The sequence below is a fragment of the Cebus imitator genome, unplaced genomic scaffold (assembly GCF_001604975.1).
Source record: "Cebus imitator isolate Cc_AM_T3 unplaced genomic scaffold, Cebus_imitator-1.0 Scaffold367, whole genome shotgun sequence".
NCBI classification, from domain to species: domain Eukaryota; kingdom Metazoa; phylum Chordata; class Mammalia; order Primates; family Cebidae; genus Cebus; species Cebus imitator.
In genome coordinates, this window is record NW_016107682.1 from 947,446 (window position 1) to 971,503 (window position 24,058).

Consider the following 24,058-nt stretch of genomic DNA (forward strand, 5'->3'; position numbering starts at 1 on the left):
TTCTTCATTGCTCCCAGCCAGAATGCAAATTCCCTGAGAGCTGATCTGTTGTGGATCTTCTTTACCGCTGCATATCTGGCACAGTGCTTGGCATCTAGGAAGCACTCAATGCATCTATGAAACTCAGTGAAAGAAAGAATGAGAAATGTAAATCCTTTACTCCACAGTGGTAAACTGACGGATCCAGGGCTGCATTCAGCTTGCTGCTGAGTTTTCTTTGGCCTGTTCAGTGTCTATTAAAATTGTGAATGATCCACCAAAGTTTAAAAGTTAGAGATTCCACATTTTTACCAAATTTCAAAATACAGGCTCCTTTTGAAATATTGGAAGAAGTGGAAATCCAGGGTCTGCAAGCCAATTGGCAAGTGAGCAGAAGTGAGTAATGGCTCCCTGCTTTGGAAGATCATCAGACTGTCCCAACCTCACCAGCTCCTAGATCACTCATTCATATACCCTGTCTGGCCCTGAAGGTGGCTAGATTTTGGCCCTAATCTCTTCTACTAAAGCTTTCTCTGTGACCCATGCTCTATAGCACCCTCCTATAATTCCTACAAATTCTGCCTTCATGGATTGCTGTGACACTAAATTTTGGAATATGTCTTTATAGCTGAGGCATCAGTACTTTCCTTCTTATTATTTCTGCATTATGACATGGAAATATTATATAATTAAATACAAAAACTGGATTCATTATACACCAGAAAAAAAATCTAGGCGAATGTTTAAATGATCTCAAGGTGCTGAAAGAAAATTATTATGAAAACATTAAAAGTCAGTAAATCAGCAACAAGTAAACATAACTAATATGACTGACAGTTATTATCCCTAATTAAATTTCATTACGAAAAATGAACCTTATGAAAGAAGAGATAACGGAACACTTTCAAGTAATTCACAGAAGAAATACAAATGACCAAGGAACATATTAAAAGGTAGCCCATTTTGCCAATAATTCAAAAGATATGAATTAAAATGTGATTCTCCTTTCATCTGTCACACATTAATTCATTCAGCAAACATTAGTTGAGTGATCACTATGTCCCAAATACTATTGGTTTGGCCAGTATTTTTTAAATGGTAATAATTTTAGGACTCACTAAGACAAGTACTATCATAAACTGTGGAAAACAATTTTATAATGTGCATCAGGAACCATAAAATAGTTACTATCCTGTGACCCAGTAATTAAACATCTTGGAATTTATCCTAGAGAAATAATCAGTGTGGCAGACAAAGATTAATGTATGAGGATGTTAATCATAGCATAATTTATAATATCAAATACGTTAGAAATCTAAATGTCTAATAATAAGGAGTGATTACATAAATCGTGGTACATTCAGGTGAGGAACAATTATGCAGACATTAAAATTACGTTTTCAAAGGCCATTTAGTGAGGGTTATGGGAGTGCTCGTGAAAAATTTTCAAGCCTGCATTTTGAAAAGAATTAAATATAACCGATCAAAGTGACCCATTCTCTTTGCCTTGTGATCTAGGAGTTATTTTTGCTTCCTACAGCTTGCTATCTAATACTTCTCTCAATCCTGAAAAGCATATAACATTTCTCCATATGCTTCTTACTTCAGATAGGCATTAAATGCAGGGTCTCAGACATAAGAACAGAAATTGCTTCAGGGCAGCATGAAACAATATGGTTTAATATATATTGGGCATGGTCTAATATACACTGGTTTAATATATATTGGACATACACGAAGTACTGAACAGTGCTCTGGACTGTGGGTAGTGACTGTTTTTACAGAAAGCAAGAAAAGAATATAAAAGACCAAGAGTAGAGTGGAGAAACGGGGCGGAGAGGCTTAAGGGAAGTATGCAGAAGATAGAAAGTCAAAAAGTGCACATAGTTGGATTTTAAGGAAATTCTCTGCACAATACTATAGTATTAGGAGTTAAGAAATTCCCTTTTTGATGTATTTATAGTTTTATGTAGATCAGACAAGACACTTACAAGAAGCATTATTTGTTTCTTGTAACACCAACCACAGGAAAGGCCAAAAGGGATGTCATGGCAGAAAAAGCAGAACTACTTCACTACCATGAAAAGAAAACAACAAAAATTGAAAGTCTGCGAGCACCAGAATAAACTGTCTGCACAAAAGATGATAATAGTAAAACAAAGAGGAAGTTGCATCTTGGTTTTGGAATTACTGAACTGTGCAAAGGCAGAAACCAATTTGCACAGTCATTTGCCTGCAGGAGCCCAGTGATTGCATATCCACAATGAAAACAGTGGAAACTGGACTCTACCAAACCCCTATAGCACAGCTACATGGCCACTTCTGAAGCAGTGCTTACAACGAACCACTCCTTGTGAGTTTGCGGATTTATGAAGAACTTGCCAACAATCTTGGAGATTGGACTCCCAAGAAACCAAATATGCTATCCTAGCCTAGAGAAAGCCAAGGAGTCACTTGCAGAAAGACCAGCAGAGCACAATAGTCTCTCTTCTGCGAGTGAAAGCCGATTATTTTTCATGGAAAATTGGTGAAGGGGTTACCCCATAAAGAATGCATTTATATGGTGGCAAGGTAAAGACTCCTTGTGCCATTGTAATAGAATAAGCATACAATTGCTTAACTCTACACTGTCAGTTACATACAACTGGCTTACTTTTCTTCCATACCTATGCCCACTTTGGGTTCTAAAAGGGACTCATGTGGACTGTCATTTAATATTTTATCTCTTACAGTGTAATCACAGGGCTTAAAATATTCAGCAATTCAGAATCTCCTTTTTTCTTTATTCTCTTTTGCTTTGAGAAAGGGCACGTTTGTTCTCTCTCATCTAGAGGCCTGACTTTGTTTCTGTACTTCTGTATTGGACGTTCATTGCTCTACAAATTATGGCTTTTCCAATATTTTTCTTCTGGGAAGTATAAGGAAAAAAAAAACTTGATGTATCCACCCCAGCCATTTTTACATTATTGATTTCTCTTCCTTTCAACAAGTTCTTTTTAACCCCTTGTAACTTTTTTTTTTTTACTATTTGTAAATTTCCACTTTTCAGGCAATTCCACCATCATCTTTGCATATATCTATTCTCCTCTTTAAGCACTGTAATAAACTCAAATTCATTAAAATAATTGGTCTTTATGCCACCTTCATTTTGAGTTTCTTTCATATATAGGTTGCTTTATTTTTTCCATCATCTTTCCATTTCTGAGCAGTGCTTGCATTCTTTACCCTCTTCATCCATTCTTCTCAACATGTAACATTGTCTTCCTAAAAATTTGTATTATGTACTCTGTTTTGTTGTTGTTTTTTGTTTGTTTGTTTGTTTGTTTGCTTTTTGAGACAGAATCTTGGCTCTGTCACCCAGGCTGAAGTGCAGTGGTATTATCTCAGCTCACTGCAACCTCCGCCTTCCAGGTTCAAGTGATTCTCGTGCCTCAGCCTCCCAAGTAGCTGGGATTATAGTCATACACCACCATGCCCGAATAATTTTTGTGTTTTTAGTAGAGATGTGGTTTTGCCATGCTGGCCAGACTGTTCTTGAACCCCTGACTTCAAGTGATCCGCTCACCTCAGCCTCCCAAAGTGCTGGGATTGCACCTGGCCTGTATCCTATACTCTTATGCTTATTTTGCTTCAAACTGAGTGACCTAACATAAGGTTTTTATTTACCTTGACATTTTCATTGTTAGCCCTAAGATACTGGTCATCTGAGATTGCTTTTTAAAACTTCTGAATGGATGTGAGGTGGTTCATTCATTGTCTGCTAGCCAATCTGTCACTCTGCTGGCTCCAGGGCAAGCTTAGCTCGTCTGGTTGTTCATTCCCCACTCATCAGCTATGCAATCAGCCCTTATTCATGCAGCTGCTCAACTTGTGCAAGAAGACAACCTCCCCCATGCAAAGCAAGACTATCTTGCAGTCAAGAAAGCAGAGGTGGCTCTATTTCCCTACTTCCTTCTTCTAAAACTTATTACTGCTCATTTTGACCTTGCCTTTTGGACTCTGCTCATCTTCCTTGCCTTTTTCCCTCCACAGTGCTAGAGCCTCTAAAGTAACTCCTTGACCCTGTACATATAAGGGTCACCATGTTTCTGTGTTCATTCTAGTAGCCAATATGATTTTAACTTTCAGTCTGGGATTTTTTTTTTTCCTTCTACTCACATTCACTCTCTAGCCATTCATTTGCTAGCTTGACTCACTTTGTGTTACCTGACTTCCCTTTCTCTTTAAAATGACACATTTTCCACATCCTAAATCTCTACTTCCTGCTCCCTTCGACTTGGCCTTCATCCTTGCTCAGCAGCTAAAATGCTCATCTGTCTAGCTATAACTCCTCTGCCCTTACCTCTTTCTGTTCTACATAGGCATTTTGATACACTACAAGAGATCTTAAAATCTTCTCAATGAGCCAGATAGATTATAAAACAATATTGGTGTCTTTTGTTAGTATCTTTTAGAATCTGACTCCTTCCTGGAAGGTTTTGTAAAAATTATAGTCAAGTTCACATATGTTAGAGTTATACAAAGTATAGAAAAGGGCATAGGAAATGTCTAAAGAGAAACTTTAAAAATAAATCTTTTGAGAATCTGACTTTATATCTATCAATGTTTATTATCAATTGATAAAACGTACAGGGAAACAGAAGGGAGATATTGCCAATGGGAGAAAACGATGAGAAAGGAAGACAGAGAAAGTCTCTAAAGTTTGAACTTCATTTTGTAAAAACAAAGGAGCTATCATAGACAAAATCAAATTGTGAAATGTACATTTAAAATGTTTAACTTCTTAATAAATTTGCATTCGAAGATGCCAATTTAAAGTTGATCTGCATGTTAATGGTATTAAATTTATGAATAGTACTCATCAGGTACCTGTTTTTATAAGTAATAATATAGAAATAGTTCCTTCAAAAGAATTTAAAGTTTAGCCTCACACTTCCAATCAGAGGCTGCCAGTTTATGGCTTCTGCAGAAAGCATGTCAACCTGCAATTCAAGGAGACCAGAAACTACCTGCCAGGCTCACTTGATTAAGCCTGAATGCACCCCCTTACTTCACACTCTGTCTCCACAGTAGCCTCTCTTCCTCTCTCTTTCAGATCCCTCATTTGTTGCCATGGTTTATCCATGGCTCAGGCTGACCTGAAATGTCTCCTCCCTTCTGGCCCAGTAGTTTTGGGTGCCAAGCATTTTGTTGAGGACCGTCCCCCACCATATCTTGGGGGTGCATAGTCAGGCATTCTGGGAGGGTGTTCCTCTCTTTACCCCAAACCTAGGATAGCAAGTGCTGAATAAATGAAGGGACCAGAACTTGAAAATATGACAACAAGCCACGGATATAAAACGTGATTGACAGAATGAGCAGAATAATGTAAAGATATAAAATGTGATACCTGATGGGCCAGAATATAGATATTGTGCCCAACATCTTTTGGAGAAACACCATCATCTCCGCCCTCGTCATCCCCATGATCACATTCCAATCCTTGGTTGTAGGCATTTTTCATCACATCCACCTATCAAAAAAAAAAAAAAAAGGAAGAAGAAGATTGAAATGCCAGGAACAACATCCACCTTACATTGTTTATGAGGAATAATTAAAAATTGGGCCGCTTCATGAGCCTCAAAAGTATAAAAGGACTCTAAATAAAAATGGTCTTGGAAACCATCTTTATAACAATGAACATGGAAGTATTTTTATATAGTATTTTCCCTTTTCTTGGAAATTTTGTTCGATATTTGAATGTTGATAGGGCAGAGGTTCCCATGAGTTAGGAGAATTAAGAACCCTAATAAACTTCCATTATTTACTAAGTGACCACTAAGGAACAGGCAGACATGGTGCTGGAGATTGCCCTGGGAACTGAGGACCCCAACAGTGGATGGGAGAGGGTACTCTCAAGGAACTTACTGTCCAGTGGGAGAGTCAGCAAGCAAAGAGGCGAACACAGCGGTCCTACAGCAGGGCTATGTATGTTTCTGAGGAAGTGCAGAGCAGGGGTACATAACTCAGGCAAGAGATGGAGGGTGGGCCAGAAGGAGGAAGGCAATGAAAGGATAAAGGTGTTGTCAACAGAGGAACTAGTACTTTCAAGGGCTACTGCACAGTGCTGTTGTTGAATAAATATGTAATTCATTGCCACATTTAACCATAGGATAGAAAAAGTGTTGGTTCTTATAACTCCCTGCTTGCAGACAGACACTAGGCTCTCATTAAATATATAATAAATCAAACTTCATCTTACTTTCTTTTGTGTGCCCTCCTTGACCCCATTCTTTACTAATAAAGTGAGACCAAAAGAGTGTCGTGCCAGGCTTTAATATGTTATACCCATAGCGCCAACAATGGCCCTGATGTGAGTGGGACTTAATCGTCAGCGCACTGAGCTATATTATGTGAGTACGTTCTCAGTGCTTTTGGAACCCAACGCTCTTAAAATACACTGGCATTCTTTCATAATGTGCATGCTACGAGTGAGAAGGAAAAGATAACTTCTACAATAGGAAGACACACTAATGATTTCTGTGGAATCTCCACTCACAGTCTGCACAGTTTCCTTGAGGCCAAGCATTGTACAACACATCACTAAGAAGAACAACTACAAAAAATATTAATTTTATTTTTATTTTTCAGAAAGAGATATAAATAAAATTTTTGAAGGGTATAAACTTTTTTTTTTTTTTTACATACCTTTCTCATATGCTCCAATACACCGTTAAACTAAAGCCATCTTTTTCTGGCAATATACATTTGCACACAGTTTAGTAGAGTGTGATAAGTTGGTTAAGAAAAGTGCTTGGATTAGATAAAACTACTGAAGTCATAAGGACCCAAATCACACAGCCCTTTGCCATCACAGGGCCTTCTGAGGTATTGGTAATGGTAGGTCATGATGTTCCATTTGTCTTGGTAGAGCAATGAAAATCGATCAACTTTTTTTTGTTCTCTAAACTTGTTCCTTTTAGGCTACCCATTATTAACCAAGCTTTAAAAAGTTTTCTTACCAGTTCTCTGGGTCTCATGTTAAAAAGAATTCTTTCTGCATTCTCGCTGTCATGTCTGCTTTCCATAATGGCCAGCAAAAGCTTAGATGCATTGTTCTAGAGACACAGATTGAGTTAATGCACATCCAAAGTCTATTTCATGGATTAACGATCCTCTGCATTTGTTTTAATTGAGATTACTAGGACCCTTTTTTTAATCAAACAGAATTTAAAACTGCTAATTTCCTTTGTCTTGTTAACATTTTAAAACAGAACATTTTATTTCTTGTCAACACAAAATAAAACTAATGAGTTATGAAAGCTATGTTACAAGAGAATGGTGAAAAGGTAGTTCAAATGCAAAATTGACTTACTATATACTGCACTAAAATATAATCGTATTTTCCCTCACTTTTTTTCTGAATAGAGATTTCATAATGATGTTTTAATAGAAAAATAAGGTGAACAGGTATAAGTAACATATTTTACAGAAATGGTATACAATGTAAAGAATTTGGCACAATTGTTAAAATGAAATATTAATATATAGTAGCAAATCAAAATCTAAAATAAATTTGAGCAATAATTAGAATTAATCTATCAAATTACTAATTCATGTGTCAGAAATATAAACATATTGATAATGGCTTCCTAGTCTCACTGTATGGCAGGTGATATGCAACTTGTTTACCCTTGGGTTGTGAAAGAATATCTTCTACTTTTGCTTAGCAGAGAATGAAAATAGCTTATGTTGTCTTTGATGTGTTATAATTTGTTTTATAAATATATTAACTGAAACATTTTACCTACAGATATCAAAAATATTTCTGATACAATTTATAATCCAAAATACTCAGAGTTACAGAAAATCTTTGCCAAGGAAGCACAATATCCTAAACATTTTGAAAGATGTTACTTTATACTATGTTTTTAACAGTGCTGCCACAGAATTTTGGCAAATTGCAAGATGAAATTAAATATCCAGGAGTTATTTCTACAGTATTCTCATAATACTCATTTAGATAAAAATCTTAACCTCCATACACAATCTTTGATAGAAGTACAAAAGAACTGGAGTTAACATGGCTTTAAGACACTTCTAAGTGACTCAAAGTTAACATATCATAGGATGAAAATTAAACTGAATTGTGTTTAGTCTAAATAAATAATCACCATGCAAATTTTCTTAAGGTTGTGCAAATTAATTCTCTTGAGTAGTTTTAACACCAAATTCTATCCAACTATTTTTTCCTCAGAAGTACATCTTAAGTGACAGATAATAGTGACAATGATGAAGATAATGATTGACACTAATGTCACTTACTCATTATGAAAAGACTTTAGTATTTGGGGGGAAAGGGAGTATTAATCTTTTTCTGCTCCATTTTAATTTCATGCAGGCTTTTCATTCAAATTTTGCAGATTTTCATTAAAATTCACTTCCACTATCTAGTATCCCACATAAACAACATACTTAAAAGTAAGGTTCTAGGATTAGTGGAGAGTTTAAATCCTAGGAGTAATCTGAACAGACCTCCATGGAATTCAAAGCTAAAACCTTGGCAACACTGACAGTGCTATCTAATAAACCATCTTCAGCAGGCCCAATACATGATAGCTTAAAAATACATTCAATTTCAGAATGCTATTGGCAATGTGGTATTTTTTTCTAACCAATCTTCTTTTCTATATTATGTCAGAAGAATAGAAATCTTATAAACAACCTAATGAAATATGAATCTATTTGATAGTATAAGAGTCTATATATACCACAAAATCAAATGGAAATGTCAGTATGGGAGTTTCTTCTTAAAGAAACCACATTCTTTTAAAAAACAAAACAAAACAGAAATCTTTACCTATTTACAAAGAAGCACTTCATATTCACAGCTCAGTGTTGCAAATGAAAATAAAAAGTAAAGGACAACAAATATGAAAAAGTAATTGAATCTCATACTAAATGAGTATATAAAGTTAACTTACTGAAAATTAGGGATGATTTAATAAAAAGAATGTAAACCTTGAAGGGTAAAATTCTGTTCTCATATTTGGGTAGTTGTAAATTTTCCACAAAGTCCACATATTGATTTATAAAAATTTGGATAACTTAGACTCTTGAATTAGAGAGCAACTATTTATACTTTCGATAGAGTTTTAGGGTAAAATACAATTTGTACCAGTTTTCCCTTAAAAGAAATTAGGAATGATTAAGCAATTAAATTAAAAAATGAATGATATAAAATAAAACCTTAATATTTTTTAATATGTTATCTTTTTAATGTTAAAGAGAATTTATTATTTAATAGAAGTTCCTTAAATTTGCTAATATATATTATTCTGTCTTACAAACATTGTTATTATATTGGCCAACATGTACAAAGCCTCAAAGATTCTCTAGAAAAGTGCACACACCTCATTCACTAAGAAAAAAACCCATACTTTAAATATTTCAATTCAAATCTATATTTGTATTTTGACTTATCAAACTGTCATATTTTTAAAGCATAGTAATTGTACATACTAAAATCAATAAACATTGAAATACTTTTTTAAAAAAGCATTTTCATTTGAATAGTTGAAAATATCTTTGCGCTGTTAAGTGATGCCCTCTCACTTAATTTTTTTACACAGGCTTTGGTTTGTAAATAATCTGTATGGTTACACTTTATTTTAAATGGATGAATCGTTCAATATTTCTCTCCATTAAGTTTAGTTAATTAAAAGTGAAATTTAAAGGTACAGTCTTTAGACTAATGAAGGATTTCAAAAGCCAAAGATCAAGACCTCTCTATATTGTTTCTTAATTATGGTTAAAGCTGAATTTAAGATAAAACAACAAAAAATTTTCTAATAACTTGAATTTAAACTGACTATCTTGTAGGCCTAGGCTGGTTTCACTAACTGAAGCATGATAGTAATGAATCAAAGGGCACAAATACAATCAATGTAAGGATCACCTTTTCTAATCTATGAATAGAAAGAGCAGAAACTTATACATATTACAACTGAAAACATGAAAAAATACAAACTCATCTCTTCCATTAAAAAAGCATTTAAGCTGGGTGTGGTGGCATGCACCTGTATCTCAGCCTATCAGGAGGCAGATACTGGAGGATCACTTGAGCCCAGGAGTTCAAGACCAGCCTAGGCAATATCGTGAGAAAAATAAAGAAGTATATGCTTACTAAGAGCCTTTAGCATAATCTTCAGGTAAACATATGTACTTTCCATTGTAATACCTAAACCTAAATTTAGAAACAGAATTAGAAAAATATCATTCCTATTCTTCGTAGCTATAAATTTGCCCATACAAAGTTAAATTTAATTATACGTTCTTTATAATCTTGGATAAACCTGAGCTCACAGAGAAATTATAATTTAAGCAAGGATTATTTTTGCCTGTTTAACTCTAAACACAATAATATGGTCTTTACTAGCTTATCTCAATTGAATATCATGCTTTAGCATTTGGGCTTTATATAATTTATTGTGTATATCCATTTGTCTACTTCTATTTTAACAAAAGGTTCAAAAAGAATTATTTTTAATGCTACTGTGCTCCTGAACTCTCATAAATGGAACTGCTGGGAACTGTGTACAAGGCTTAAATTAAAAGAATCTCTTAAAGAGAGTATGACTATCACTGAAAGTATTTTGGGGAAAAAAATTTTAATGTAAAAGAGAACAACTTTTAGAAAGAAGAGAACCATAAAACTAAAATTCAGCACTCATTTGACTTTGTCAAATTCCTTGTGACTTTCTGGGTGGAATTCTGTAGTCAATGTATATTAAAAATATATCAGCACCTTTTGCTTCTCCCTATAATGAAAAATATAAAATAAAAACAGAAGGGAAGTCATGAAACACAGTGGCTGCTTAGAGAACTTCCAGGAAAGGACCTTGCCATGGAATATTACCTCAGAGCTAATTTCACATTGAATTCAGAGTTTAGTAAGCATTGTACTTTCACTGTCCCTTTCTGTCAATTGATTAGTTGAAAGTATGATAATAGTTTGCTTTTGACAAGAGCTGCTTAAAGATTATACTGTAGAGACTAGCTTTTCTGGCCTCAATAGCGGATTTGCTCTACCTTTAGCTGGAGCACCAGGTCCATTCGGTATTTACCAAGAGGGTTAATGTCATTCAGAATCAAAGCAATGATGATATCAATCCCATTAGACTCATGTGTAGCGATACAGGTCTAGAAAACAAAATATTTGTAAAATAGCATTTTAGTCCCACAGAACGTACTAGAACTAATAAGATATGAAACAACATAATCACCTGAATTTTTGACCTTTAAAAGATAGATAAGATTTAACTTTGAGCATTTGACTTATTCTTTTGTGTAGGGTCTGACAATTAAGTGATTAGTATTGATCAAATGGCTTTGTATGCAGAACACTGAGAGAGACACTCTGTGCAGCACATATCTTTTTAAATGAATTGTGTTTATAGAATTTTGGAGACTACTGGTTAAGTTAAATATTCTTTCATTCAGTAAATTTTAACATACCTATCAACAGAGGAGTTTCTTAAGGTCAGAATTTTAAGATCTGAATTACCCTGAATAAAGAATTTTCCTATTTATGAAAGACATGTATCCACCATACCTGAGATTTGTAGGCAAATTTTGTAATACCAATGACGCATTTTAATTTAGTTGATACTTAATGCTAAATTGATGACAAGAGATGCTGCTGTATATGCCAGGTGGAAGTAAAGACAAGTAATATGAGACTCTCCTGATGTTTGGGGACATGCTGTCAATAATGATGGCTGAAGGAAAAATTTACCAGGTTTCTTAAACTTACATGAGTTATCGTGATTGGGGAAAATTTATAAAACATCCTGTGAGATAAATACTCACATTTTGAAGGTTAAGATAGACTGTGCTGGGTTCTGAAATTAATTCTACAGAACTTAAATCAGGAACTTGTGAGCTTGATATGTAGCACCTTTTAATATTTAGATCCAGAAATGTTTATGTCAAGGGGTATGAAAAACTGAAATTCTGGTGAGTTAAGTGAGAAAGAACAAAACCAAGACAACTTCAAAACAACTGCTTTTTCAGCATAGGTCTCATTTCTCCTTTCATACAATGGAGTTTTTACTCCACTGACACAAAGGAAAGGTGTTTTCTATCCATCTCCTACCTTTCCTGAGGGTCTTCTGCTCATTAAAATATTTGCCAAACTTAAAGAAAATCTTTTCGCAGATCATCTCTAGAATTTGCCAGCAATCTTTCCTCCCACACATTTTCAGAGCAATGGGGAAGTATGTGTGAGGTTCGTGTTATTTCAAAATTAGCTTTTACTTTTAGAACTTATTTGGTTTTATTAAATTACTTTTAAAGCTCAATTCCATTTTCTTATGAGGCCAAAATTGGGGAACATTCTTACAAGCTTTCCCGGAGACAGTAGAAGAGATAAATTGCATAATTATTTTCTATTATAGATATACAAGTTTTTATCAACAACAAAACCAAATCTCTAAATTTGTATGTTTTTCCTTAACTTTAAATCAACATTTAGGTTTTCTTGTATCATTGCTCTGGGAAACTGAAATATAATCCAGAAAAATACAGGGAAAAATCCACAAACTCTTTCAGTATTTCATATGTACAGTACAGAAAGGGAAAAAACCTCCATAACAAATTATGCCAAAATCTTCCTGTTTTTATTTTACACATCTATGCATATACATGTGTATATGTGTTTATAAATATATGTGTACATGCATAGACACTGTGTGTATGTGTGTGTATATCTCAAGTAAATTGCAATAAAAAAGCAAACTTCTTTTCACATTTTTTCTATGTCAATCATTGATATTTGCTCTCAATGGCTTCTTTAATGTTTATATCCAGAAATGTTTATGACTTGAAAACTCTGTCTTCTGGCCTGATTCGTGCTTACAATGGTAGCTCCATGATGCCTGAATGGAAGTGAAATAGTCAACTGACAAACTTTCAGGTGGCATCCCTTCCCTTGATTGACCCGTGTCCTGCCTTCTGCACCCACAATATATCCTTGATATACAACAAAATGAAATCGGAGGCAAACCTTCTGGAAAAGATACTTGAAACTGTGCCCTCCAAAATGTAATACAGTCGAAAGAGCACCGGATTTAGACTCAGAATCAAAAGTCCTTAGTTGTAAGACTGGCTCTATGACTTACTGCTTCTGTTACTCTGAGACTCTGGAAAGTCACTTAATCTTGAGTTAGAACCTATTCATCAGCAAAAGGGGAACAATAATACCTATTTCACAAGTTTATTGTGGGTATAAAAGAAATGACATATACTACTCCTTGCAGGGGCGCTGAAGGAGCTAAAGAAAGTTTATTCCACAAATCCTGGAAAGGTTCACTAAAGATGAAAACTGAGCAATGGCCAAGACATATATTTCACTTTTTTCAGTAAGTCGATTTTTATCTTGAACGTTTTTATGGGAATTGTTTTTACAATAAAATTATACACAAATACAGCATAGTATTTCCTTCTCTATAATTCATTCTTTGTACGTTTTATTAGAAAAGTAAAAATGTCTGGCAAAGCAAGAAGAAAGACATTTTAAGTGCACACAAAGATTGGCTCCCTCCCCAACTTAATCCCTTTACTAATTAGTCATGAATATTTCTGGTTACCTGATTTTCATGGCAGGGACCCTGGCAATACTCAGTCAAGCTCTCCAGGGTCTGGTTGACCAGTGCTACATTCTTCTCATTGATGTAGAGCCCCAACAGGCCCAGGCCACCGGTTGTGCTTCCACAAATGCAGTCCAGAAACTGAAGGGTCTCACAGACAAGGTTGTAATTTGTTTTGTTGTTTTGATTCCTTAAGAAATTCTGAAAACGAAAGAAAATAAAACTGAAGGATTACAAAAATTCACTGTGCTGAATGTTTGCTGCTCTCCCCATATGTGTGCTTTTCTAACTTTTCTTTATAAGAAAAGTGTTCACATTTATTAAAGTTGTCTTCCATTTAAGGAGGGAGAAAGGCCCTTGGATTTTTCCTCAAGCATCTATATATATCAAGATGGTTCATAATAAACATTTCTCAGTATCATTATCATAAAACTATATTGAGAGGGTGAAAGTAACAGGAAGTAGGAAAAAGAGAAAAAAAAACTAGGTAGAAAGAAGTTCATTAGGGAGAGAAGTCTATTTTCAATTATAAATAATCTCATATGAACAGTACAACTTCATTGTTCACTGATTATAAATGATATAACAATTACAAAGGGCTATTTGGAGGTATCTATCAAAATTTTCAGTTAACATATAGTTCCGCTCTTAAAAAGTTTTTCTAGGTATATGTACACAAATACACCAAGAGGTTTCCTGCATACTGCTTGTTATGCAAACACCAGAAACCATATTATACCTATGATAATGTGACTGGTTTAATAAATAATAGCACGTTGAAACATGAGAATAATGTAAAACTATAAAAATTAGGTACTTCGATATGTGTCAATAAACACAACCTAGCAATAAGTAATTGACTAATAAGATATATTACTAAATGAAAAATATAAGTTGAGGAATACCATAGAATATGATTTTTTTAAAAATGTTTACCTGTACAGATCAATATGCTTATGCATGCATAAATATTTCTAGAAGAAAAAACCTGGGCCCTGACAATATTCAGTCAAGTTCTTCAGATTAATCACTTGTTAACAGTGTTTTTCTCTGGTAAAAGGGTAAGCAGGAAAGAAACTTTTTTATTTTAATTTAGTACTTATTTCTATTAATTTATTATTTAATGTGTTTATGTGAATTTATACCTACCATTTATTATTCTTAAGATAATTTTAAAAGTAGTATTTTCTACATTGATCCCACACTCCTATCAGTAAACTGTTCAATCAGATGCTATCTAATGTGTTATATACCCTATACATCTATTTCCTACACTGACAGACGAGATGGGTTAGGATATGTCCACGGGCACTGATCCAGTATTGTCCCTCCGGAAGCAATGCCTCTGGCCTCTGCCTGCCTGTGTACAAACCATGCAAAAAAGGGGCCAAAATTTAAAATTCATAAGCACTCCTAAGTTCATCTATCTAATAAAGGAAAATGCAGGAAGGAAGATATAAGACACTGACCACATTCATTTTTGAAGGTATCCACCTTCACTCTGGTACAAAAAAAAAATCCTCTTCTATGTTAATTCTGTTTCCAGTGAAGACATACACATATACTCAGTATGCTGACTCAAGAAATATGAATTGGCTTGAAAATCACGAAAGCCCTTTAAGAGTATAAAACCATGAAAGTTATAGATGAGACAAATATGATCTCTCTCAACAATATAACCTTACGAGAGAACACTAGGAAGAGATGATGCCCACTCAGGCTAAAAATACTTGAGGCTAAAAATATTGATGAAACAAAGGATGATGCTATATGAACCTGATTTTTTTTCCTGCATAAAGGGGTTTTCTTACTTTTCTTCACTGATACCAAAGTTTCTTCCCATTTCAGATGAGCACTATTGCTTTTATTGATCATCTTTCCAAAACTCTCTCCAAAACTACCTGTTGGCTTTATTCGAATTTAATTACTTATAACCATAGGTCGTATTCTCATCTTTCACACAAAACAGAACAAATACCTGCAATTCCCGGTTGTGATTCTCACACAGTAACTGAAGAAATCTCAGTATTGGCTGCATGATGGCAATTGCAGGACTCATTGTTACTTCCTCCGCAGATTTTTCCTCAGTATTTCCTGCTTCTGGTCCTGTGCACATAATGTCTATTTCTGGATCCATTTCTCTTCTGTATACACAATATGCTTTGGATGTTGCCGAAGAAGCCTCTGTTAATTGCCCTTTCATTCCCTCTTTTAAATGTAGTGTTGAATCTCTTACTGTAAACAAGGCAGTACTTTTATATTTCTGAACCAATTTGCTTTTACTAATTTTTTTTTAAAAGACAACTAGCTACCCAAATTCTCTAACAATTGAATTAAAAATAATCTGGCAAAGGCGCAACAATTTCCAAAAAGGATTTCAGACGGCACTTAAAAGTTAAATCTGCAATGAGTCATAAAAAAGATCTTAATGCTTAGCAAATTTTAAAAGGACTCATGTCTTTCTGAGATATATATATATATCCATATATATATATCAGAAATCTGATACACACACACACATGCACACTCATATATATATTTCATATTGAAGAAGGTAGGAAAATGTGACAAACTTCAAAATATTAATGTCTTTATGATTTGTATTTAATACATTGATGATTTTGTCATTCTGAATACCAAGAATCTTTCCTTGGAGTTTGGTGTGGTAATTTCTGTTTTTAAAGTTTTATTTTCATCATCACTTAAAAGATTTAGGGCAGTTATTCTTTACCATGCATGCCACAATAAAATCAAACATTTTTCATGTCACTGGTTGCTTTGCACTGATTATGTCTCATTTAAGTTTAGTCCTGCAGAGCCATTTTAGGGTCAGCCCATGACTAAAATTCCTTATGGATGATCAGAGCCACAATGGGGATAATTAAACCAAGAGAAGACAGACGACAAATGTGAGATTTAAATGCTATTCCCCTCTTTTCTCTCACTCTGTTCTCCCAAATACTCAAATGCTTCTTTACCTCTCATTCGTGGACCAGATGTCATCAATTCATTGTCATCGTCCCTTTTTTTGCTACCTAAATCTATGGTATTAACTGTCACTGTTGATCTTATTTCTTTCTGAGCAGCCTTCATTCGATCATAGAGAACTTTAAAGAATTTTTCTGACTTTTTTTGTTCATGCAACTGCTGGTAGAAGGAGTACTGCAAGAAAACATATTTTAAGACATCAATACCCAAGGGGAGACAAATAGTGCTTTTATGCTTGAAATAAACATAAGCACACACTTAATGTACTACCCATTATTATTTCATAAATTGACAGCCTTTGCCAGTTTCTTATACTATTTAATGTGTACTAATAATAGCTGGTATTTACTTAACACTTTCCACTAAACTCCAACATATTTTCATATGCTGTTTAATTTATCCTTACTAGTTATATATGTAAAAAACTTAACAGGGACATTGTAGGAAGTTGTATGGAAAGAATTCTTTGATTTATATACTATTATAAAGTCATGCATTGATTCAACATGTATATACTGAGTGCCTACTATGTGCCAAGCTCTCTGTTCACAGGGATAGGACAAAAATGGAAACCAGCCACAATCCTTGCTCTCATGAGTTTGTAATCTAAAGTGGAAACTCTTCAATACGGTGATCATCCTGTATAAACATGAGTTTATGGAAAGTTACAAAGGGCTATTTTTCTCTTTATCTAAATTACAGCACATTTAATTTGGAAAGTGTTACCATGGTAGCCTCACTCATGGGATCCCACTGATAAACAGGTACCAACTTCTTTTGGTGCTCATTAGCTACGTTGCTTTGCATGGGGTCTCAGACAAATCCATCTTAAAATAAATACAGTCAATAATGATGTAGAAATGGTTCAGAACCAAAAGTAACATAAATGTATCTTTGTAGGATGTGGAAATACTCAACCTTGGGAAGATTTACCCTAATCATTGTCTGCTCAATGCCTTATGGAAGTATCTAGGAGAAGCAGTAGGAGGTAGGAAAGATAACATATTCCAGAGAAGATAGGATTTGAAGTGGGTAGGGAAATTATAAGTTATTACTACTGAGATTATGATATAGACACAAGGCAAACAAGAGAAATAGCATTTGTAAATTAATAAAGATAATAGCCCTACCTGTAGTGATTAAAAGAGAGTTATATAAAGTTGAGGAGAGATAGAATGAAGAAAACATAAGAAAAAATAATTTCCAGATCAAGCAGAACTGGCCTTACTCCAAGATAAGAACATTTAAATAGCCAATCTTGGTGAGTCTGCCTCCAGAATATGCTTTCCTTTAGGAATTCCTGGAACCATGACCCACAGGTCTTGGGATCTGTTAAGTGAGACCCTAATGACATCAGGTCTTGAAATGGTTGCCTATTCTGCAATTTTCTCTATGGGCGATGTATATACACAGTGTGTCTTATGAAGTCTTAGATGTCTGCTGCACAGCTACAAGAGTAAGCTCCTACACAAAGGGTGAGCAACTCTCAAGAAAGAAGGCCAAAAGTCATGGTAACCATAGCAACCACAGTAAAGCAGTCAAGCTGGTTTTGTTAATTCAAACAATAAATGTAGCATCCATAGACCTCTACAATCCCATGAATTAAGCAGATGCTAAAGCCCTAATATTTTCAATATAATGAGGTTAGAAGGTGGAAGGAGTTTCCAATATATTAATGAGGAGTTATGGGAACTCTGTGGCTCTATTAAAACAATTAATTTATGTAGTTATTCCATATATATCACTTCATAGACTTTCAATTCAACAGTGTGATGAATAGAGTGCCCTTAGTTCCATTTTATAGATTCATAAAATGAGGTTTAATAAAGATAAGTGACTTGCCCAATATTATACAACTAGTAAGGTTAGAGCTAGGAGTTAAAACTAGATAACTCTAAATCACTAGGTATATAAAACAACCTCTTATGATCAAAACGCTAGATTATTTACATAGATAACACCTTTTAAGAACCAGGAATCTACAATGCTGAACAACATGATTTTTAAAAGGAAAAGTAGGTTTCATATATGTTTATATAATCTCAACAAGTAGCATAAGGATTCCTCTCACCAAAGAGATGGTTTTGCTTAGGAAACTACTTCCATTAGCTTCACAGAGTGTAAGGGGAAAGAAACTCTAAGGGTTCTGGAACTAAAGGGCATGGATAAACAGATATGTGTGACGGGGAAGTGGAAGAGGCAGAAAAGGGAAGGGAAGTGAGAATGGAGGAAGACAAGAGCACGAGGCAGGGTGAATCCTCAAGTGAAATGTCCTAGGGGTGAGGATGGAGATGTTGATTTCTAGAAAAGAGATGCTTGTTGCATCTAAGAGCACAGAATCTGAAGCCAGGTCACATAGGTTTGAAACCCGGCTCTCTCTCTAACTAGCGACGCAAGGTTGGATTTATCACAGTTTCTTCTTCAGTAAGATTGGATAACATATAGGTTACCTCACAGGCCATTTGAATATTAGCCAAGTTAATACATGCAAATCACAAAGAATAGTGCCTCGTATTTAGTAGGTATTATTTTTTCTTATTGCTATTAATAGGTTCAATTTAAGATTGTAATTTAAGTACCTCTTGTCTCCGCCCCCTCAGTTGATCTTTAATAAGCTATAGAACATATATACATCGGATTAATGTAATTAGAAAGGAAGAAATTAAGGAAGGGGCCGCAATTCATATCTCAGTATGACAGAAGCAGGGGAGCCAAAAATCTATGCACCGAGAAAGCAAGACTTTCGTGGCTAAGGAGACAGTAAGAATGTGAAACCCCCAGAGAACCGGCAAGTGTCTTGGGGTGGAGTGTACTTTAGACTGCTATAGGGGAAGGAATAAGATTAGAGCTATGAACATTTGTGTGCATGTGTCCTTATAGTAGAATGATTTATAATCCTTTGGATATATACCCAGTAATGGATTGCTGGGTCAAATGGAACTTCTATGTCTAGGTCCTTGAGGAATCGCTACGCTGTCTTCCACAATGGTTGAACTAATTTACACTCCCGCCAACAGTGTAAAAGTGTTCCTATTTCTCCACATCCTCTCTAGGACACAGATAGGGCAGCATCACACACTGGGATCTATAGGGGGGAAATAGAGGAGGGACAGCGGGGGGTGGGGAGTTGGGGAGAGATAGCATGGGGAGAAATGCTAGATATAGGTGATGCGGAGGAAGGCAGCACATCACACTGCCATGTGTGTACCTATGCAACAATCTTGCATGTTCTACACATGTACCCCCAAACCTAAAATGCAATAAAAAAGAAAAAGATTAGAGCTAATCTCAACTAGATCCCTGAGAGCCAGGGGCACATAGCTGACATCTGGGTTATACAACGTGAGTCATCTCAATAGAGGAAGGTTGGTTCCTACTGTCATAATCAATCTTAGAGAAGTTTTCATATACAAAAGTCATTTAATGCTGTTTCATCAACAAATATTTGTTGAATGGCTATAAAGCACTGTAGACATGAAGAATAGGATATGACCCCTACATTAAGGAAGTTGAAATTCAATTGGAGAAGCAGGGTGCAATACAAATTACAAAAAAACAAAGAAGCACATGTAAAATGCCAAGTGGGGATTAAAGAAACAAGTGCATGGGAGCTGAGATAAGGGAATGGACACCAAATGCCCCAGACAGCTGGGGAAGACTTTGTGAAGAAGAAATAATTTGATTAGGACCATTCATTTGTAGATCCATTCAATCCTACATATTGATTGAACCCCAATCAATGGGCAAGACACAAGGGGTACAAAGATAAATAAATGTGGTTTCAACCTTTAAGGATTTATAATTTACTAGACAGAGCCTGATGCACAATGAAGAGGCACAATAAAGTGGCAGAAATGGGTGGGCATCGTGGCTCATGTCTGTAAATCCAAGTACTTTGGGAGGCTAAGGCAGGTGGATCACCTGAGGTCAGGAGTTGGAAACCAGCCTGGCTAACAGGATGAAACCCCATCTCTATTAAAAATCCCCAAAATTAGCCAGGTGTGGTGGTGGGTGCCTGTAATCCCAGCTACTTAGGAGGCTGAGGCAAAAGAATCACTTGAACCCAGGAGGCAGAGTTTGCAGTGAACTGAGATCGCGCCATGGCACTCCAGCCTGGGCAACAAGAGTGAAACTCTGTTAAAAAAAATAAAAATAAAAGGCAGAAATGTCACTGAAGATGTCCACAGGTTATAACAGGGGCACATAGTAAGCAGTAATCAATTCTACCCAATGAGATTTGGAACCTAAAATTGTTTCTAGGAGAAGTGCATTGAGTTGAATCGTCAAAAAGGGAAAGCAGCATGAGAAATAACACAACACATTTGAGTCATGACAAAGAGCTAAGTGTAGCTGATGCACAAGAGAAAGGATGGAGGAGGCAAGATGTGGAAGAAGAAGGGAAAGTTGGAAAATTTGAAGAGATTAAATCATGAAGAATCTTATGGACTATAGCAGGGAGTTTGTCTTTATAGGGCAGGTGACAGATTTTAAGCAGAGGAATAGCATGTTTTTGGAAAGGTGTCTTTGAAGGCAACATGGGAGAATGATTAGGAGAAGGGCAAAACTGGAAGCAGGGACACTTCTTGGAAAACTACTTGCCACTGTCCAGGAAAAGATAAGAAGGATCTGTATGAGAGCTGGCAAAGCAGGGATTGAAATATAGAGTATGGATATAAGGGATATTAAGGGGGCAAAATCGCGGAAGTTGGTCATCAGTGGGATGTTCAGGAATAGGTTAGGTAAGGGTGGATAAGTTAAGGTCAAGGTTGACTATAATTTTCTGTCAGATAACTGGGCATATGGAGTGCCAGTCACTGAGAGAGGCAATGGCAAAAGGAGCAGTGGGTGAATGCAGAACAACAATGGATTCTATGTAAGACATGTTGAGTTTAAGCCACTTGTACACATCCCACTAAATGTTCTAGAAGACAGTTGGATACAGAGTCTAGAATGTCAGTGAGTTTAGAAGCATCCAAACACAGTGAACTGTTAAAGGTGTGGAAATGAATGAGGTCAGGCTGGGGAACAAACAGCGTGAGATGAAAGAGTCCAAAGAAACTTGGGAGATGTCAGTATTCAAGAGTTAAGCAGAGGAAGAAGAATCTTTGCAGAAGACTAAGAAGAAATGGTAGGAGGTGGGAAGACAAGCTGGAGAGGGTGGTGTCCCAAGACCTAGGCAGAAAAGGTTTTGAGAAGAAAAGAAAAAGTCACTAGTGGCAAATGCCACAGAAAATCATGTAAAGAAGGATTGAAAAATATTTCGGTTGTGAAGAGATCTAGGGGAACAACTTGCCAGGAATTTATAAGTAGAACATGCAGTTTCTGATGGGAGCTGGCTTATTCCCCAGCAATATGAGGATACAAGTAAGCAAAAGATGAAAGATGATCTCATCTGGTGACCCTTAGTGGCTTAGGAACAGAAATCTAGAAAATGCTGTAATCCTAAGGATTTTTTCCAGAGATGCAACCCCAACCACCAAAAAGAAGAAAAAAAATCCTTCACTTCTATCCACTGAACAAGCCTCTATCTAATGTTATGTGGTTGCCTAGACTTTCTCTATAAAGTCCCAGTTGACAGAACTTCCTGGTTTAAGTCTGAATAGTATTCTATTATGTTTACATACCACATTTTTAAAACCACTCATCCATTGATAAGTGAAATAAGCCAGGCACAGAGACAAATGCCACATATCACTTAAATGTGGAATCTAAAAATGTTGAAGTCATAGAAGTAGACAGTAGAACATTGGTCAAAGAGTTCAGTTTCAGCTAAACAGAATGAGTAAGTTCTGGCATTCTGCTGCACAGCAAGGTGATGATACTTAATAATAATAATATGTTATATATTTCAAAGCAGCTGAAAGAATTTTAAATGTTCTCACTACAAGCAAATGATAAATATTTCAGGTGATGAATATGGTAGTTATCTTGACTTGATCATTATGCAATGTATAAATACATCAAAACATCAATTGTACCCCCTAAATAAACACAAAGATTATTTGTCAATTAAAAATTAAATTAAATTTTTAAAAAGTCCCAACTGAACACCTGGTCAGAAAAGATAATTTCTAAGAAAATCTACTCAACTTCCTCCATCACCTCCTTCTTCAACTTCCCTCAGAGGAAATCTGTGCTGCAGCTACAGCATCATGAGAATTTTAAACACTTTCTTTTCTCAAAGCGGTATTACTGATTTAGGGTTGTTTTTGTCACCCCATGCCACTTGCTGCTCGTGAGGCCTTTATTCCTAAAGCCACTGTGACTGGATGTGTTGTACGGTAATATTCAAGTTGTTCAATGGATTTGATGGTTAAATGAAGCACAATATCCCACTTTCAAATTAGACATGGCTTCTGCTGGTCATGAGTCAAGAAAGTGGCTTTTGGAATTTCTAACTATACACTTAGTTGTAAGTAGATAGTTTTCTTTACTGACCAAGGCAAACCTAGAAAGAGCAGGCTCTCTAGCAGCAAAACAGACAGCTCTATAGGAGAAATAAATTCCTGTGTTCTAATCCTCGGTAGGGTGGTCATATTAACAACTTATTGTATATTTTCAAATAGCTAGAAAAGTGAATTTTGAGTGTTCCCAACACAAAGAAATGATAAACATTTGAGGTGAAGGATGTGTTTCAGAGTAATGTTCTGCTTGATTGAATAAATTGTGAAGCTCTATAGTTTCTACAGCAAATTGAATACATTTATGAGGAAAGTGTGATACCTGGATTTTTTTTTTTTTAGATAGTAATAAGAGCTAAAAGAAACACATTACTGTTACTTGCTTTCTGTGACAAGTAAACAAGAAACACCAATAATAAATTGTAATGCCCATGATTGTTGAACAAGTACCTGTGTTTGTGTGTTCCCTCCTTCAAGCAAGGCAATGCCGAGGAAAATGCCTTCTGAAAAAATTCTGTCATTTTTGGTGTTCACTATAACATCGATGACAAGTTCCGACGCACCTTCTTTATCCAGCAGACACTGAATGTCCGACATTGATATCCCCATCTTATCTGAATCTTGTCCAGAGAAGCTTCCTGTGATTAGGAAAAATAAATAAATAAACTTTAATTGTAGAGATCATTAGCAAGCAAAGTTTTAAAATTCTTAAACCATAAAAATCTTAATCTTGAGATTTTTCCCTACAAAGTTAAATATAATTGAAGCTTGAGGCTGGGCATGGTGGCTCACACCTATAATCCCAGCACTTTGGGAAACCAAGGCGGGTGTGGATCACTTGAGGTCAGGAGTTTGAGATCAGACTGGCCAACAGGGTGAAACTCCAATTCTTCTAAAAATACAAAAATCAGCCAGGCGTGGTGGTGCATGACTGTAATCCCAGCTACTTGGGAGACTGAGGCAGGAGAATTGCTTGAACCTGGGAGGCAGAAGTTGCAGTGAGTCAAGATTGTACCACTGCACTCCAGCCTGGGTGACAGAGTGAGACTCTGTCTCAAAAAA

The 24,058-nt window shown here is 35.6% G+C and overlaps 1 protein-coding gene across 7 annotated transcripts in view; it reads right to left on the minus strand.

Annotated features, from left to right (window-relative positions):
• The window catches only part of ITPR2 (inositol 1,4,5-trisphosphate receptor type 2), a 494,659-nt gene that overhangs the window by 133,100 nt on the left and 337,501 nt on the right, over window positions 1-24,058 (minus strand). For all 7 annotated transcript variants that reach the window (XM_017507025.2, XM_017507023.2, XM_017507029.2 and 4 more), the window contains 7 exons: window positions 23,447-23,634; window positions 16,586-16,769; window positions 15,586-15,842; window positions 13,608-13,808; window positions 11,050-11,160; window positions 6,981-7,076; window positions 5,369-5,491 (listed from right to left, as the gene is read on the minus strand). In XM_017507025.2, the coding sequence (XP_017362514.1) occupies window positions 5,369-5,491; window positions 6,981-7,076; window positions 11,050-11,160; window positions 13,608-13,808; window positions 15,586-15,842; window positions 16,586-16,769; window positions 23,447-23,634 (1,160 nt within the window). The remainder of the gene's footprint in view (window positions 1-5,368; window positions 5,492-6,980; window positions 7,077-11,049; window positions 11,161-13,607; window positions 13,809-15,585; window positions 15,843-16,585; window positions 16,770-23,446; window positions 23,635-24,058) is intronic.